The sequence below is a fragment of the Plectropomus leopardus genome, chromosome 23 (assembly GCF_026936395.1).
Source record: "Plectropomus leopardus strain MGB_pleo_1.0 chromosome 23, ASM2693639v1, whole genome shotgun sequence".
NCBI lineage: Eukaryota > Metazoa > Chordata > Actinopteri > Perciformes > Serranidae > Plectropomus > Plectropomus leopardus.
In genome coordinates, this window is record NC_142198.1 from 22934185 (window position 1) to 22952834 (window position 18650).

Below are 18650 nucleotides of genomic sequence, written 5' to 3' on the forward strand. Positions count from 1 at the left end.
CAGGTGGTTGGATTATCTTGGAAAAATAGATGTGCTCACTAATCCCAATTTTAACACATTTGCAACCAAAATTTAAGAGAAATATATCTATTGAGCGCATGAAAAAGTCTTTAACTTAAGACTGTTAAAAAAGAGCAAAAACAAAAGTGCTGCATTTAAATTTAAAAAAATAAATTAAATTCCCTGTTCGTTCTGTTACCTTCCTCTTCTGTGCTCCAAAGTCAGGTTCTTTAGCACCATCTGTTAAGACTGTACTTTTTCCTTTATTCTTTTTTTAAGCTCACAGCCGCTCTGTCTGTCAGAAAGCTGCTGTTTCCTCAGAGGAAGAGGACGAGGAAGAGGAAGCCCGCGTTAATATTATAACAAATTCTGTCTGCTGTTCAGTCGGCAGCGAGACATCATGGAGGTCACAGCGCTCTGCGTCAGACTGCGTGAGTACCGAGTCTGTTTACAGAAATATATCCAGTCTATTTTTGTGAAAGAAACTGCACAGTTTCTTTGGTTTAAAGGCAAATAAATATGAATTTACCAAAATGCACTTAAATACTTAATGATTCTCTGCAGATTCTCTCAGCTTATTCGGGTTGTTTTAGGTCTTTAACTGTGATTTCTTGACGTTTGATTTGTTTTTTGATGGTGTTGGGTCTTGTGGATCTTTTTTGTTCTATCTTGTAGTTGTTGGTTAGGCCTCTTGCCCTCCTGGTATTCTTAGTTTTTGTAGTTTTGGCAGTTTTATTTAAGGTTTTAAGGTTTAAGGCTGAACTGGAATCACTGAATAGATAATCGATTTTTGGTAATATTATATTTTAACAGTGGAGATTCGGTCCTGGATGGATAGAGGTGATGTCATCCACAGGTTTAAGTTGTCAACTGTTGTTTTTAATAAAAAAGTAATGTTGAGATGAAATACTACTAAATATTTTCTTACCTATGATATTGCCGGTTGTGCGGAGTAAATCATTGAATAGTCAGACGTGATGGAAAAGGCACCGATAACTTTGATAACTTCATTGAGTGATTTATTTTGATGAATTTTGAATTTATTTGAATTTATTTAGATTTAGATTGTGTATGAATAATAGAATATCGTCTGTATAAAGACAAATCGTTTGTGTTTGTGTTGTTCTCTTGTCTTTTAGTGATGACTGTGTTGTTGCAGCTGGTCGCACGCGTCGACTCCAGTGATTCCCAAAAAGCCGGTGAGTAGCAGTTTAAAGTTTTAATCACACAATATGAAAATGTGTGTATAATTACTAATTCCTAATTAATCATATTAATCAATTTATTTTTCTCTTTCTTTTTTTGGTTTTCTATAAATCATCAGGTCAGGCCAGTTTGGTCGGGTTTCAAATAATTGAGAATAATGTAGGAATGAATAATGAATAATCAACAATATATAATGTAATAAAAATTAAGTTGACAATAAATGAATAAATAAATAAATAAATATCTCAAGTACAGATGTTCCCAAAAAATACTCAGGTCCTGTAACAAAGTATTATTACTTTGTCACATTACACCACGGATTATACTGCCATTTAAAATGACTTTGTCTTTGACATTAGACATTTCATTTAAAAAGGTTTGGTTTAATTGATGTGGTTCTCTGTAATTCTGTCTCAGATGCAGCGTTTCCTCGCGTTGATCCAAACAGACCGCAGTTCTTTGAACACGAGTCCATTATGATCAGCTGTGAGGGGCTGCAGGGTCTGACTGGATGGAGAGTGATGAAGAAGATTAAAGGAGATACTCGAACATGTGCTCTTATCTGGTCGACATCAACGGGACCCTGCAAAATAGATGCTGCCTACCCAGGACTGGACAGTGGAGAGTACTGGTGTGAACTGGGAGCAAAGAAAAGCAGCACTGTCAACATCACTGTCACTGGTATGCAAATACTAAAACACTGAGAACGCAAATTTACAGCATCTCGTGTTTGAAGAGCAACTGATTTATTTGTGCTAGCGAAATCTAATATACTCGATTTTAAAAAAGCATTATCTTTTCTTTTCCTCTATTTTGGTAAAAAAGTTACTTTATCAATTTCTCGTCATTGAAACGTATCATATCGTATCGCTCTGAATGAGTTCATATTGTTCTTGCCTCGTATCGTAAACCATGTATCGTAACATGTATTGCATCATTGTTAAAACATATCGATACACCCTGACTTTATAGACTTCCAAATTTTGTAATTAGCATATTCTTCATAACACATGTTGTTCAGCTGGCTCAGTGATCCTGGAGAGTCCTGTCCTTCCCGTAACGGAGGGAGACGCCGTGACTCTGAGCTGCAGAAACAAGCAGATGTCCTCCAACCAAACCACTCAGTTCTTTAAAAATGGACACCTTATGGACAGCAGCCCGACAGGAAACCTGACCATCCGCAGTGTTTCCAAGTCTAATGAGGGCTGGTACACGTGCAGCGTGTCCGAAGGCAGATCGTCACCACAGAGCAGGCTGACTGTCAGAGGTGAGACAAACCAGTGTTTCAGAGTAAATCTTTGTGCCTACGTCGAGTTTTGCTCCTCAGAGTTCGTCACAAAGTGTACCTGTAATCTCCTCTGCAGTCTACTTCAGTGTGAATAACAACGATACAGTTACAGAAACTGTCTGAATATGTGGTTTGAAGCTGTTGGTCTGATGCTACGTTCATGTGGGGCCAAAAGGTTGTAATTTCCGAGCAAGTCACCACAGTGTGTGCAGATGACTGTAAATAATTGATATTAAAGCACGTATTTACAGCATCAGGATCATATCTCATATGCAGAACACACACCGTCAGCAGATGAAGAGCGTCATCATGACCCGCCGCTCTCTCTGCCGCTCTGCATCGGTGTCGCTGCTCTCATCGTGGCTCTGCTGCTGCTGCTGCTGGGATTATTACGATGGAGGAAACATCAAATAATCACAACCGGTACGAAGAATAAAAATAAAGACACCTTTTCAATTACTGACTCAAAGTGCTAAAAGTGGGCTTTTTTTTTAAGTTCCAGAAACGCCATCCCCTCATCCCTCTATCCAGGCCATCTCCCCTCCACTAACAGGTGACCAAACAGGTGACAGTTTATCCAAACACATATATACTGATATAAAGGCTGCGTAACACTTCGTTTTCGCTAATCACGGTTAATAGCATGCAAAATATTTTAATTATGTTTTTTGTATTTCAGAAGACCCAACAGGGTGGGGACCAGAAGAGGAGCATGTTCACTATGATACAGGTTAGATTTTTACAGATTAACAGATTTTTTGTTAATTCACCAATTTGCTTTGGAAGCAACATATTTAATCTTAATATTTAATCTTTATTTTCATAAAGAATTGTCTGCCTGTGTATCTACCTGCTACTTTTTTATGTTTCAGTGTCTGGAGATACCTGTGAAGCTGTTTCAAACCAGGAGACATATGCTGTTGTGACAAAAACTAGGATGGAGCAAGGTAATTAACTTGACACTCGCTGGGTTTACATTACAGATTTGCGCAAAATTTAAGCGATAATTTTTAAATGTGACGTTAGCACAGTTATTTCAAATGCAGCAACCGCATTAGTCGTCATTGTTTCCAATCCAAGGCCACGTAGGTGTATTATAGAGCCATGATGGAAAGGCGAGCCCCTTATACGTGGGAGCGGCCACGTGTCAGGGATTACTGCGAGCTGATCGTCCACGATTTCACAGAGGAACTGTGGATTCAAAACCTTCTCAGAGTTATGTGATGCAATAACAGCTCTTGTAGCTCCTGCTGCATCATGAGGGAGCCAGTTCCTACTGACAAGCTCATAGACACAGCATCATGTGACCTAGAAAAGCCAAAAATGTGTTTCTATTGCAGTTTTGTAAAATATGACTTTTTTGAATTGTCAGAAATGCCACCTCATGTGGACATAAAAACATTTTTTTGCGATAAAAAGATGTTTTTATATTGATGTTTTGCCATTAAGTGTATTTCATATTTGCAGTTTTCATTTGAGTAATCTGAGGGTTAATGGAAACCCGCCTGCAGAGAAACACAGATCAGAACACGTGAGATGAACATTTATCAGTGTCACCGTTGACCGTCCTTCACAGTTTGCAGCAGTGCTTTTAAACGCACATGACTTTTGTCATCACAACCAAAAAACAGTGAAAGCCACTGAATTACTGAACTGACAGTTACAGACTGTTTCTGAATCCATTTTTAGACGGTGTGACGCTGTGTCTGCTTCAGGAGCTGTAGGTCCCAGTGAGAGTCCTTTTTATCAGCCCAGACAAAAACCACTCGAGAAACCCACAGACAGAAAAAGGTAGATGGGCCCCGCTGTTCACTGTGTCAGCTGAACTTACAGTTACTGCGAAGGCTGTTAGGTTACCTCAGCACAGTATTTTTATCAGGAGACCCACGACTTTCAGTTGCCTTGCAGGCTCATGGTTTGTGTGAGAAATAAGAGGTCTCTATTTTTTTATATAGAGAGCGGGGTCAGTGATGAGAAGGCACGTGTACTGTGGTAAATTTTGGCTCTTATTTTCTCACAGATACATTTCGATTTGCGTTGCAGTAAATAACACAGAAGGACAGCGAGTATGGCTGTCCAAACAGAGGATAAAACAGAAACTATCTGTAAAATATTGATATTTTAGAATATAAATTACATTCAAATCAAATATTTGACTCTAAAACACACATCTAATTATATTATATTATAGATGTTGACTTGTCAAAGCATTCAGAAATTAGATTTATTTTTTAAGTGTGTTCAGACTTGAACACAAAGAATTAATAACACCAAACCAAAGCCATCCCGCAAAACTCTTACAATCACTGCTCTACCTGTTTGTTTGTCTTTGCTGCCTTTTGTTTGTTGTTCTTCTGATTTTTGAAGTGTCCTTATGTTCACGATTGTTGTTGCTTTTTAACGTTTATCCAATATCCAATCCAGTATCATCAAAATGTGTATTTTGTAACTGAATTACATGAAAAAGTAATAAAGTTAAGTATTAGTTGTCTTGTTGTTGTTTTGGTATCTGCATAATAATAATTTAAGAACATAATCAAAGTTATTGGTTTATCAGGAGAAAAAAAGAAATGTGCCAAGTATTGAGCCTTGTGGTGACCCACATTTAGGCGACAGGGCCAGCCATAAAGTTAAAATAGTTTGTTTGTATCTATGATATGAAATATTTAAAATAGTTTAGCAATCATTTATTCATGTGTGTGTCACATTCTTTCTGAAACTGTCTCTGTCAGAAAATGATGACTTCTCGTCTCCGGCTGTTTACCACACCTTAAGCCTGGGGACGCCTTGACAAACTGTCCACCTTCAAAAGGTATCACTTCTGAATGTGTATTGACTGTTTTGCGTGAAAATATTGACTAAAATGTGTTTTTATTGGAAAAAAGCAAGCTAAACAACCTGAAATAGTAATCTCGTTCTTATCAAATATTTCATTATTTTTTAAACTGGGCTTTTTTTTTTTGTTAATCAACACATAAATTTACTATTTCTACTAGAATTAGTACCCAAGCAGCGTAAAATAATTTCATATTCGGAAGAAAATTCAATTATACTTTTTAAAAATACTTTTAAAAAACTGACTTTTTGACTTTTTGTCCTTTTTGTTAGGCTCAATGACACCAGTTCTCTTCACTGGTACCAACCCATTTCTAACAGTAGAGATTCCTTTCCTGTATATAACCAACAGGGCTAGGCTGACTTCACACTATTTTCATATACGTATGTCTTACTTAAAATCTAAGTAAAATGCATGAGCATTAACATGAAAAATGATATTTTCACCATCTTGACAGCTTGACATTCTTGGTCTCCTGTGTTTTGCAGGTTACTGAGAGCAGAGACTCGAGACTGAAGACGGGAGGAGAGACCATTTAAAGCTATGTAATGTGTGCAGCTCATACGGCCACACAGGGATGTTAAATTAATGCAGGACCCTTTTAATCAACACAGACATTTTGTATAAAGCTTTCATTTTTTAGAATTACTTTTAGTCACCTCATTGTCAGAATGAAGATTTTATAATTCTTCTCTAAATATATTTTTTTAGTTGGCTTTTAAGAAAGTCAGTCGTGAAGTTGTGCATGTTCACAACAAAAGGAAATCACATATTTCCATGCTGATTGGAAATATATCAAGGAAAAAATCAAAGATACTGTGTTTATGTACATTTGTAAAGAAAGTGCATGTGTTGATTCTTAATTAATGATAATATGTGACTTGTTATAAAGTGGAAACAACCTAAAGACTCATGATTCTTCATCGTCGTGAGAGCGAGCGCTTCGGCTAACGCACAGCCTCATCGTCTATTTTTACGATCTGTCAGCATGTTACAGTTAAACCACATTTTCTACCTGCTCTGTTCACACATCTAGAGGTGCATTTTAGCAGAGGAGAGCTGCTGCAGCTTTTAAACACATTCACTGTGGCCTCTGAGGTCACACTAACGTCACATTTGTTCATGTCGTTTTGGACTGAAAGCTGGTTTGAACCTCACTGTTATTAACCATCTAAAGATGTTCATTTTCTCATTCATGACACTGAGTGGTCTGCAGTGGTCATTTACCAAACACCTGTTTGCAAAAATGTAGAGTCTCAACATTTTACATACTTTATCACCATTTTATAAAAGTCAGCAAAACATTTTGTAGAGTTTCCAGCTCTATAAAGAGATGAATGGATCCTGTTTTGTGTTTATGTCTCTGATGTGAGTTTTGATTGAATTTCATTTCTCTGCTCTTCTATTTCCTCCAGCTGTTTTTTGATTTGGTTTTTGCTAATATCTAACACTTTACACCTCTCTCTAACAATGATAACTCCACAAAATATTGACCTTAAAAATGTATCTTTGTCCTGCATGCTTCTCCGAAGTTCTCTCTTTGTTGTTTCAAGATTTGTTCTTGCATCTGAACACTGTTCCTCGTTCTGTGTCTCTTTCTCATAATTCACACTCTTTTCTTCTTTCTGTTTCCCTTTTTCCTCTACCACTGAAATAATCCCATCTCTTCCCATCTCTACATCATGCAGTTGTAATGCGATTCGATGCATCTGATCATGTACATTCTTTTTCTGGTCTGTTAAGAAATTAAGCAGCCCTTCTATATCTTTGAATTCTTCCATGACATCTTTTAACTTTGCATCGAGGCTTGTTTTTGTTGCATCCAAATCTTTGATGTCCATGCTTTCAGCCATGATGGGCAGTGTTTCTCTTCTGTCCTTGCTGAGCGAGGACAGTTCTGTGCTGCTGAATGTTTTAACAGACTGACTATTGTGTTTCCGTCTCCATTTCCACACAGCAAAGATGACGGCGAGAATAAGCATGAAAACGACAGCCGAGCCGATGGCGACAGGACCAACAGAACTCGGAGCATTGAAGAAATCTTCTGTAATAATAAAACAAAGAAAACAACAGTTACACCTCAAAGACTTTACACAAAAAGTGAACATTTAAATACAGAATAAATTGTCCTACCTGGGACCTGGACGTGTGTCTCTCTGGTCTGGTTGATGTGGTTCTGTTGGACTCTGCAGGTGAAGCTGTTGCTGTGTCTCTTGTCCACAGTCACTCTGCTGCTGACAGTATAGAGGTCATCAGGACCTCTGACTGTCTCTGTAGGTCCAGCAGAGAGGACGTGTCCCTCACCGTCCAGCCACGACACCTCAGGCTCTGGATACCAGCCTGCAGACTCACACTGCAGAACCAGTCCATTCTCACATCTCAGAAAGCTGATGGTCAGTGAGGAAACTGCACCTGATGAAAGAGACAAAAATGTACTTTATAGTGTCAACTAAAGAGTCTGTTTTTTTTCATCACATGGACCATTGAAAAAATGTCTTTAAAACAATGTTCTCTTCTCTCTTAACAGCTACCATTGAACTGCTTTTCAAAAAGTCAAGTAAATGTTCAAATAACAAACTGTCACATTGAGCCTTTTAAGATCAAAATAAAGGATCCACTCACCAACTACAAGCTCAACAGTAGATTCAATTTTCAGAGTTGGAATGAAGCATCTGTACGTCCCTGTATCCGAGAGTTTTACTTTGTAGAGTTTCAGTGAAATGTCCCCATGTCTCAGTTTGTCCATAGACACTGACGTTCTGCCCACGTAGGACCAATATTTTTTTGTCTTAAGTTCCACACCATCACGCAACACATGGACAAATCTGGGATTCAGGTCCGGTCTCGTCCACTCTATAGTCTGGTCAGTGACGTCCACAACAGGTTCAAGATGGCATGGTAACATGATGTCAGCCCCAATTTTTGCCACAGTTGGTTGTGATGGACCAACCATATGAGACTGACCTGAAAGTGGAAGTACATGTGGTTTTCATTTTGACAAATACAAAAAGATGTTTTTTGTTTCAACAGCCATAAATGTGTTTAATGTGTTAAGAGAACTAAGTAACAGTTTGTGTAGTATGAAATATAAGCGCAGAGAAATGTTATAAATATTCAAGTTTAACTGAAATGTGAAGTTGGGTGTCATCTGCATAATGATTGACACACTGTAAAGCCAAAGCTGTGTGTCAAAGCAGAGAAAACAAAAAACAAAGGTCCCAAAATTGAACCCTGTGGTACCTCACTTGTCAACAGAAGACACTGATGAACAACTGAACATAAGATTTAATTTCACTCATATTTCAAGACTGCCATTATTTAGGACACAGTGAAAGGTCCAAAGCATGCTGGCTAAAATCAGACAATACATCTGAATTAGTATGAAAATGCACAAGATACAATAAATGTAATAAAGTAAGATGGAAACTCAACTGAGCTTAATTAACGGTTGGCCAAGGCCTGAATGATACAATTTTCGGAAAGAGAAAGCCTGAAGATATATCGATATATAGGATTTTATATTTGACACAAACGATTCCAAATGAATGACTGTGTTTCTCTGCAGCTGCTGGATATGTTAATAATTAGCCATTTGCTAATAAGTTCACAATATAAACCTAAAACGAAAGCTAATGTTGTGTTCACATCTTTTTCCCGCTGCCCCCAGGTGACCACAAAAATCAGTTTGACAAAGTAGCACATTGCTGTTTTTTAAGAGATTTTTAAGTGTGTTAATGGTGTGATTACCTTTGCAACGTGTCAGAAAAAGGAAGAGGACAGTGTAATGGACAACCCAAGCACAGATGACACCGTGTCGAAGTTTCGAGGGGCATCCATCCTTTGGGAAAGACATCCTGGAGTTTTGAAAATCAAAATTTTCATTTTCATACCTGCAGTAGATCTGAGGCAGCCTGAAACTCATCCAATCACAGAACTCTTGCAGTTCTGATTTATTTTATGTTGCTTATGATTGTTTTTGTCAACTAAAACTTCCATTTTACAAAGAACAACAAGTACAATCCCTGTATAGCAACTTTGTCAAAATTCCCAATATTTTTGTAATTTGAGTAAACATGTTTGAGCACTTTTGTCTCGCATTATTTCCGGACACGAGCAATCGTGTTTGGTACTTCAGCTCCTGGAGTGTTCAGTCACATGATCATATCGGACAGGTGTTTTGTGTTAGAGCTGTCAGAAAAGTTTTTAGTCTTATGTAACTTTAAAATAACAACCTTAAATTGTGTTGTTTATCTCCCATTTTATTATTTTTTACATAACTTTAAGCTCTGTTGCTGAATCATATTAATGAAAATAAAACATTGTTTTACCTGCTGGCTGCTCAGACAGTCCCTTTCTCGTTGTCAGTGGAGTCATGTTTGATGTCAAAGTCCGTTTTATTGTCATGTGCCTCCAACCAGTTTTTGTTAATCTTTAATAAGCAGCACTCTGTGTGTATTGTTAGACGCAGACTGTGACTATTGAATTGAATCAATCATAAATATGTAATATTTACTGAGTTTACAGGTTATTGGCTGTAGAGTTTAACATTTCTTTGACTAACTGATGAATTCAAATGTCTATAAGCTGATGTGAGGTGACGTGAAATTACTCAGATGTCAAAATAGATAAAATACACTGCAGAGCATCAGGTCCAGCTTTCTGCTTGTACTGCGTACTGCCCAAAAAACAAAACAAAATAACTAAAGACAAAAAATGCAACGAATTATAATTGCATCATGACCGTTTTGTGGCACCATTTTGTGATGTTTTATTTGGATACTAAATGAACATTGTATAACATTTATTAATTTGATGCCAGTAAAAGGCACAAGTGGCAGACTCAGGCTGTCTGAGGAGAAAAATTAAAGTGCTTCATGCAAACTTTTTCAGCATGTAGGGCAACCGTGCACTCTGGAGGGTGCTGCCCCTTGTTCTCTTCGATGAAAGGGCACTTTAGAGGACTGCGTCATATTTTCTTCATTATAAGGACATTGCATCATGCCGTCTTTATTGGAGGGGCACTCTAGAGGAAATTGCATCCTGTCTTCCTCACTGGAAGAGTACTTTATAATCAGTGAAGCCACACCCATCAGAGCACTGCAGCTAGTTGTCGTTAGTGGAATAGCACTGTAGAGGGCGCTGCATCACTTTGATTCACTGGAGGGGCACTGCAGCATGTTTCCTACGTTGAAAGGGCACTAGGGGGCGCTGCATAACCTTTTACACAGAGGTAGAGCACTCCAGAGGCCACTTCATCACATTATATCAACATGAAGGAAAGCCTAAAGACCACTTTATGACATTTTTGCCTCTGGAAGGGCACTTAAGAGGGCTCTTTTATCATGTTTTATGGACCATCAGGGCATCCAAAAATGCACTTTAACAGCATTTTTTTTTTTAAGGCGGCCAGTTTCACCAGTGACCACAGGGCTGAGACTGATGGTTCAGAGGAGATTTATTGACAATAATTTGTTGGATTTGCCACAAATGTTTAAGGTCTTTGGGGGATAAATTTCACAAAAGTATGTACATACATTTATGGCTCCCAAATGACATTTCTGAATGACTTTAAGCAGCAGGTTGGCTTGGTTTAAGGTTGGCTTTTGATTTTTACCAAACTTATCTGAAGGCAGCCATCAGTTTTAGTTTTGCCATGTTCATAAACACAGCCAAAATTATTAAAATAAAGAATAAAAAGTGCATAAAATGCCACAAACAGTCCTCAGGGTTAAGGTCCTTCTCATATGAAAGTCTGTGGCTCCTCCTACTTAACCACTAAGGTTATTTTGGCCACGACAGCAGCTCTACCTCTGACACAAAAGTTCTCAAGCTCACACACCAATTTAGTTTCTCATCAACAGCAGAAATAAGCCAAACAGGAATAGACCTCCTCCCACCTGCTTTAATACTTCAGTGTGATGTTCAGTCAGAAGCGAGACGACATGGAGGGCACAGCTCTCTGCATCACACTGCGTGAGTACTGACTGCATTTAATAAAAACAAAAAGATGGGGACTGTTCATTATTTTTTGCACGTCACTGACACATCCCAGGCTATGATAATCATCGAAAACGAATCAGTTTGCATAAAGTATATTGAAATAATTCTTTTTTTTTTCATCTAAAAACATAGTGGCATCATGTCAAAACCTTGGCATTTAAAGGGTTAAAAAATGTGTGCAGAGCAATACAAGTGTGTGTAATATTGAAGCGGGCCCTAAGGGTTAAGAAGGTTGTTTAAAAAATGTGCGACTAGTTTTTAACTTTCCTTTTCCATGATGAGGTTGGACGGACAAAATGCTGATTTTAAGAGCAGCTGCAGGAAAAGCTATCGACGCTTTAAACACCGTGATGTTTGTCTCTCTGTCTTTCCTCTCCAGTGATGAAGGTGCTGTTCCTGCCGTGTGCACATTTTGGTAAAACTTATCAGCTGCTCATTTATACCGATACATTATTCACCATTTTGAAGGATACATGGTTAGATGTGAGGTTTTTGTGGTAAAGTTTTGATGAGAAAAAAAGAATTTGTGTTTTATGATTTGATGAACTGAGCCGTTATGACTAATAGAAAATAAACGAAGATTCACAGGAAGGAAATTTATCTTTTTTTCTAGGTATAGAAACATTCACTTTTGTCATTTGGTTGAATTATCTTAGAAATATATACCAGTACTATTAACAGGTTTTCATCTTAAGTCGTCACATATCGTAGCTTTGTCAGTGGACTCCGTCAATATATTAGTGCTACGTATCCTGTTGCATTGTGGTTAGGGTTAGAAAAAGAAGTCGAACAGCAGGTTACTGGGTGAAAGTCTGTGGGTTTGTTGGGACTTAACGGCACCTTATATCACGTCGTTATCGGCAGTGTTTCAAACTTAAGTCCAATCAGGATGCCAGCTGTGTTACAAACTAACATCGTCTGTCAGTGTATAATATTGTGAAAGGTGGCTTTTTGTGTCCAAAATCACTGACAAAGCAGCAGTATTTGACACCTTCAGAATGAGAACAGGTTGGTGGTTTACATGTGATTAGAGACCAAATCTCTTTTCCTTGTTTCAGATTCAGCATTGATCCGTGTCGACCCAAACAGACTGCAGTTCTTTGAATATGAGCCTGTGACTTTCCACTGTGAGGGGTTCAGTCACGAACACTCATGCAAAGCTACGGCTAATGTCTCATTTAAAGAGAATTTCTGCAGCATTAAAAATGTATTTCCAGAAGACAGTGGAGAGTACTGGTGTGAGGGGGGAGACGGGACGAGAAGCAACAGCATCAACATAACTGTCACTAGTATGTATTTATATTTGCACTCAAACAACATGATTTTGTCATAGATTCATCATGAGTAAACACAATGTAAAGACTTTTGAGCATAGCGTTAGTTCAGGCGGGCCAACGGGTCAATCGCTGCTATTTTATTGATATCAGCTGATAACATGCAAGCCCTCATCAGCTGGTTCGCCTCTGAGCATCTGATTCGCTAACACTCTCATGATGTCTTATTAAAGCTGCTCTAGCCCACCTACTCTTTGCTGCTCCCTCTGCAAGCTGCTTTTTACGACCCTCCTCCACCCCTGGTCCTCCTTTATGCTGTTCTGACTTAATCAATGTCATAATTGTCATTGATGCCTGCTCTGTCGTGGTTTCCCTGCTCCTCTCCCTGCCTCAGGCTTTCCTTGTAAGCACAGGAAGGTCAGGAATGTGTGCTGTTCCTGCTTAATGATTTCCACGTAAACAGATTGAAGGGCAGGGACAGCCCAGAACAGCGCCGTGCCACCAAATAACTTAATAACTGCAAACAAAGCTAAACTTGACAAATTGTGTTTTTCAGATGGTTTGGTGATCCTGGAGAGTCCTGTCCCTCCTGTGACTGAGGGAGAAGCTGTGACTCTGCGCTGCAGAAACAAGACAACTACCTCAAACCTCCTGGCTAATTTCTACAAAGATGGGCGCTTTATAAGGAGTGAGTCCACAGGAGAGATGACCATCAATGCTGTTTCTAAGTCCGACAAAGGACTCTACGGGTGCAGAATCTCTGGAGCTGGAGAATCAGCAGAGAGCTGGGTGGCTGTCAGAGGTTAGTTGTTGTGATGTTTCTACACTGTGATCTAAATTTCTGCTGTAGCTCCAAAGAAGCAAAGTCGTGAAATTTGATTCTCGTGTTAAAATACTTTTAGGATCCCAAATATCCAAAACAAGTACGCTGGATTTGCAAGGAGTTTTTAGAAGCTTATCCCTTTGTCTTCTCGAACATCTTTTATCTAAGGCTCAATTTCAATTTTATCCTATCCTTAGTTAGTTAGTTCGATGTTTATATTTCCTGGCAGGACCCTTACCTCAGCATATTCTGAATTACAATGTCACTTCAGCAGATCCAGAGCAGCCCCAGAGCTCCCCCACCTCCTCCAGTTCCACCCCCTGGATCGTCGTCTCTGTTTTATTGATGGTTCTGTTGCTGGTGGTCGGACTACTTCACCTCAGCAAACATTTCTGGAACAGAGGTACAGAAACAGATAGAATTTTTGCTGCTCAAAGTGCTCGTAGCTGTTGTTTTGTTTTTGTTTTTGACATGCGTTTGTGGGCGCCAAATTGGAGAGGTCCAGACCCGCCGACAGATGCAGATTTCGGAAAGTGAACATGATAGTGCTGACTTGTTTGAATTAACTTCAGTAACTGGAACAGGCACAACACTGAGACACGTAGGCTCCGATTTCTGAAGAAGCAACATCCAGTGATGTAACTGAGTACATTTTCCAAGAACAGCACTCAAGTACAATTTTGAGGAATTGGCACTTTACTCTGATGATTCATTGAGCATGATCATCTTTTGTCCTAAGTTTGTGAATAGGGGGCTATTTCTACCCTTCATAAATGAATTCAGTGTAATATTTTAATGTGTCCTCATGCAACAATCTGCACACATCAGTTTGCATTATATCGCAGCCTTCCAAAATTCGTGGGGTGTGCATGAACTATTGGTTCATCATCACCTGGGGATATGCTCCCATTTTGGTGCAATATATGAACAGTGCACTAGAACAACCCAAATATTTTTTGGGTTGTTCAAAATATATTAATTTCTGGGACAAAATAAGGCGCAGGGAAAAAAAAATAGGACAAATGCAAACTGCATCGTGTCTGAAATATATTTATGTCCTGTTCTTCTGTCGACACTGTTGTTTTTCCTGTTTCGTACTGCAGTGTGGGACTACCTGTCCACGCTGACTCTTGGATCCGCTGACGACCAGACAGGTGAGAACATAAAACATATAACAGCATACTGGAGAGTCAGATATTCAGAGCACTTTTAAACAGGCAATATGCAAAGTGCCCGACATAAAGCAGCAAATTAAAATGAACAAACACGAAGTATAAAATCATCATTTCAATGACCTCTTGAACTACAGTATAAGTCCGAAAAAACTAAAGCATTTTTTTTTTGGTTTTGAGTTGATGACTGTTTGTCATTTGTGGTATGAAAATGATTTAGGAAGCATTTCCTGTTTATATTCTGTCTATGCATTTGTCTCTGTACAGTTTCTTTTATGTGAATTGATGTTTTTGTCTTATTTCAGTCTCCATAGAGGCCAGTGCAGCTGATGCAGAAGTAGTGGCATACGCCGTCGTAACAAAAGACAGGAAGAAGAAAGGTACTTCACCTGACGCTGTTTTTTGTTGTTTTTTTTTAGCTTTTTACTTCACTTTTAAACACATGGTTTATCATCACTTTGTGCTGCATTAAGAGGAATTCACAAGCATTTAAACCTCTAAAACATGTGAAAATTGGTTTGATTCCAAACATGAAAAAACATTAAAAAAAAATATATAATGTGCAACTTAGAAGAAACTGCAAAAAAAAAAACAAGTAGAAGACAAGGAAATGATCTGAGACATTAGCTTGGGTGATGATAAATACCAAAAAAGTCCAGAAAACTATAATTCTCTTCATTATATTTTTAAGATTATATTACATAAAACAGAAGAAAAAAAACAGATTTTGCTCTTTCTTGAGGCAATTTCCTTGATTTTTTAGGGGGCACTTATTTTCAGTTGATTTTCTTTAATTTTTAAAAATATTTTCTTGCAATTTTGGGGGCCATTCCTTAATAATCTACTCGTCGTACTCTTTCTATGTTTTCTGAAGAAGCCAGTTTGCTGATGTATCAAAGGGTTAAGGGACAGGTGTAAGAGTGGTTTTGATTGTTTTATCAAACTAATTGCAAGAAAGTTTGGCCACATTTTATAAAATGTCTCACTAGTCATCATAAATTGAACATTTTTAATCAAACCAATATTCTAAAAAAATCCTTAAAACAGTCCAGAGCATTTTCACTGATTGATATTTCATCTTTCAGCTGACTAACACTGTGTTTCTCTGTCAGATAAATCGACATATCAACCCATTTACTACACACTGGGCCCTGGAGACCCTCAACAACCGGGTGAGACTCATCCTGAGTAAAAAGCCACTTCAACTGTAACTTTGAAAATTAACCAACATCGGAAACACCAGCTGTTTTAAATGAGGTCATTTGCTGTTACACTAAATCAATATTTTGCCAACAAACTTACATCTATTATCAAAGCAGACGCGGGAGCATCCAGCATGATGGCGACGCCCGTTCCCTCAACACGCAACGACCCGACTTTGATGGAGAGTGCCTTTTACTCGATGATCCAGTAGGTAAGACTGAGACCGGCATGTTTCATCCATAGTCATCACATGTTGCCGCTCTGCAGTGGACATCTGCGTCTACATATTACGCTCTACGGTCCTCCTGCGTCTGCTGTTGATGTTATTTTTTAAGCTATTTTTTAAGACACCATACTCGGGTGTTGTTTGGCGTCACATTGCTGTTTTTCCAGCGAGCACAGTGTAACGAAACGAGATACTGCGATCTTATCTGCTGCAATTTTGCCCCAAAATGGAATATTTCAGACCAAAATGTGATTTTTCTGACATAAATCAAGTGGTTGTTTGTGCCTAAACCTCTCCACACGTTAACCAGAGCTTCACTGAAATGGTAAGTTTGAACATATCTGTTACATAATATTATACACGTGTTACTTAAATGTGGTTTGCAGAAAAATACATTTTTTAGGGTGTTTGGGTTGAAACTCATATAAAGGATAACTTCAATATGACTTTGCAAATGCAATGAGCAAGAAATGTCCTGCAAATTACAGGCAGTTAGTAGATTTTGAAACTTTTAAAAGTTTTTTTTTTAAGTTAGATTAGAATTTTGAAAGAACTATGTTTCTAATTATCATAATTATATATTTAAATTAATTTCACTAAATAATCATAATTTTTAAGCAATCCGTCAGGTCATTACACTGTTTTTTAAAACATATACAAGCCAGTTTTTAAAAGTACATTTTTTTCAGCCCATATGTAACATAAATCCAGCGTTACAATATAGATATCCAGTTTGGTTGTGTGTTGCTATGATGAACCATGTAACTGTTTATCATATTTTTAAATCGTGAGGGACAATAAAAGCTCTGAACTGAATTATTGATATTTGTTCTGTATTTTCTGTGTCTTGCAGGTTTGGCGAATGGACGGGTGTCGTCACGCGACCTCGTGGAGAGTTCTCAGCACCTGTGTCTATTTTTATTACGGTGTGACAGTTAAACCGACTCGCTGCGTCTTCACACGAGAACGCTGCAGAACAAACTTCTGCTTTTGAACAGTGTGGTCAGCTCGGGCTCAGCAGTGTCACTTTTATCTGATGCAGACACTCTGACTTTGTAGTTAACAATTGACTGTGTTGGCAATCTTGTGAAAATATCACGTTTCATTAAAGTGTGACAGTTAACTGTGAAACGGTTGCAGTTAGATTTCGGCTTTGAAACTACTTTGTTCAGAAAAAAGATCATATTTTGGTTTAAAAATGCATCACGCAAGTGATGTTACAAACCCTCAAACTGCAAATATCAAATATACCCAACGGAAACACATCAACTTTGAAATCGTAAGAAAGTTTTTAAGTTCGCATTAGGTGGTATTTCAGAGAAAACTAGATTTTTAACTACCATAATTACTTTTTTTTCATTTTCTTTTAAAAGCATTAGAGCTTGTCATTATTTTAGTTTTGTGGACATCATGAACTGCTTTCTGTAACCTCTTGCATATGTTTGTTTATCTGACCTGTTTTTGTTTGTTTGTTTTGTAATCAGTTGTTATTTGTTTCTCCTGTAATTATTTTGTGGAAAATAAGAAAATTTAATAAATGTGTTTTTAAAAAAAAAAAAAAAAACAACATGACAAAAGGCAAAGAACAATTTGTTAAGAATTGTTCCACAAATTGCACTAAATTAGTAGGAAAAAAGACAAACAAAAACTTAGGGATAAACATTGGGGACAACAAAGAAAGCTAAGGAAAAACTACATTTCTAACTACCATAATCACATATCTGAAAGTCATGTTTCAAAAATATTAGCATTGCTTGCTTTTAAAAGTCATTTTCTTGTTTGATTTTTGTTTCACTTTCTTCTTCTTTCGTTTTTTAGGTAATTTTCATGTACTATTCAATCATTTCTATAAGTTCTTCGCGTGTTTTTGACAGAAAACAGCCAAGTTCCTCTCACTTCCTTCAGGACCCAGCATGCATCTGTGCAGACTCGCAGTTCTCCATCTATCCACCAGATGCCCTCAGACTTTCCCAGCACTCCCAGTCACATGACTCCTGCATCACCTGCTCACCTGCTCACCTGCTCCTCAGTGGCCTCCTCACAGCGTTTAAAGCCGCTCATCTCCGCCTGCTGCTGGTCTCCTCGTCAGGTTCCTGTTCCTGCTCACCTGTGGACTCTCACCTGTCTGAACGTGCTGCTCTCACCTGTAAGATTAACCTCACCAATAAATCACTCAGCTGTTTCCGTCCATCTGCAAACACGTCCGCTTTCTGTTTGAACACCCAACTGCTCTGTGGTGAAGCCAACATTTAAAGTAACTTTCATACTTTAAAAACAAAACCAGCAGAGAAACCTCCATGACATGCTCACTGAAAACATGTGACTGTGGTCGTGACAGACGTGTGGTTAGCTGATGAAATATGAACTGAATAGCTGATTCTTCTTCAAAAATAAATTGAAGTTTTATTTCCTCATTGCGGTTGCATTTTTGGCAAAGTTCCCATTAACTCTTTGAAACCTGTCTTTCAAAAGCTTGAAAGTTTTTAAAAAACTGAAAATTATCAAAAACAAACAAAACAAAACAAAAAAAAATCAAACAAGGGAGTTTGAAAAGCAAACAAAAAAAACCAATTAAAATTAAAAAACTACATGAAAAATTCTGTAAAATAATATAAAATAGAT

At 38.0% G+C, this 18650-nt stretch overlaps 3 protein-coding genes across 9 annotated transcripts; 2 read left to right on the forward strand and 1 right to left on the reverse strand.

The window, feature by feature from the left end:
• The first annotated feature begins 299 nt into the window (after positions 1-299).
• LOC121962507 (low affinity immunoglobulin gamma Fc region receptor II-a-like) lies at positions 300-7961 on the forward strand. Of its 4 annotated transcripts, XM_088073492.1 has the most exons (11): positions 300-431; positions 1140-1199; positions 1624-1887; positions 2228-2473; positions 2771-2917; positions 2991-3059; positions 3174-3224; positions 3367-3441; positions 4184-4285; positions 5227-5306; positions 5819-7961. In XM_088073492.1, the coding sequence occupies exons 1-9, from the start codon at positions 401-403 to the stop codon at positions 4216-4218; spliced, it is 978 nt and encodes a 325-aa protein (XP_087929618.1). In that variant the 5' UTR covers positions 300-400; the 3' UTR covers positions 4219-4285; positions 5227-5306; positions 5819-7961. The 4 variants fall into 4 exon arrangements, with proteins under 4 accessions (XP_087929618.1, XP_087929615.1, XP_087929616.1 ...); XM_088073489.1 differs by lacking the exon at positions 4184-4285; XM_088073490.1 differs by lacking the exon at positions 4184-4285 and having other exon boundaries at positions 2991-3047.
• LOC121962099 (butyrophilin subfamily 3 member A2-like) lies at positions 4480-9724 on the reverse strand. The gene is made up of 5 exons (XM_042512294.2): positions 9659-9724; positions 9078-9184; positions 7953-8294; positions 7464-7742; positions 4480-7374 (listed from the first exon to the last, which is right to left on the reverse strand). Exons 2-5 carry the CDS (start codon positions 9181-9183, stop codon positions 6686-6688), a joined length of 1416 nt encoding a protein of 471 aa, XP_042368228.2. The 5' UTR covers position 9184; positions 9659-9724; the 3' UTR covers positions 4480-6685.
• A 1235-nt stretch (positions 9725-10959) lies between these two features.
• LOC121962116 (low affinity immunoglobulin gamma Fc region receptor III-A-like) lies at positions 10960-18419 on the forward strand. 4 transcript variants are annotated; one of them, XM_088073497.1, is made up of 10 exons: positions 10960-11303; positions 11710-11745; positions 12389-12619; positions 13161-13406; positions 13702-13830; positions 14531-14581; positions 14905-14979; positions 15712-15771; positions 15919-16013; positions 16882-18419. In XM_088073497.1, the coding sequence occupies exons 1-9, from the start codon at positions 11249-11251 to the stop codon at positions 16011-16013; spliced, it is 978 nt and encodes a 325-aa protein (XP_087929623.1). In that variant the 5' UTR covers positions 10960-11248; the 3' UTR covers positions 16882-18419. The 4 variants fall into 4 exon arrangements, with proteins under 4 accessions (XP_087929623.1, XP_087929624.1, XP_087929625.1 ...); XM_088073496.1 differs by having other exon boundaries at positions 10978-11303; positions 13699-13830; XM_088073498.1 differs by lacking the exon at positions 11710-11745 and having other exon boundaries at positions 10971-11303; positions 13699-13830.
• Positions 18420-18650: the final 231 nt, after the last annotated feature.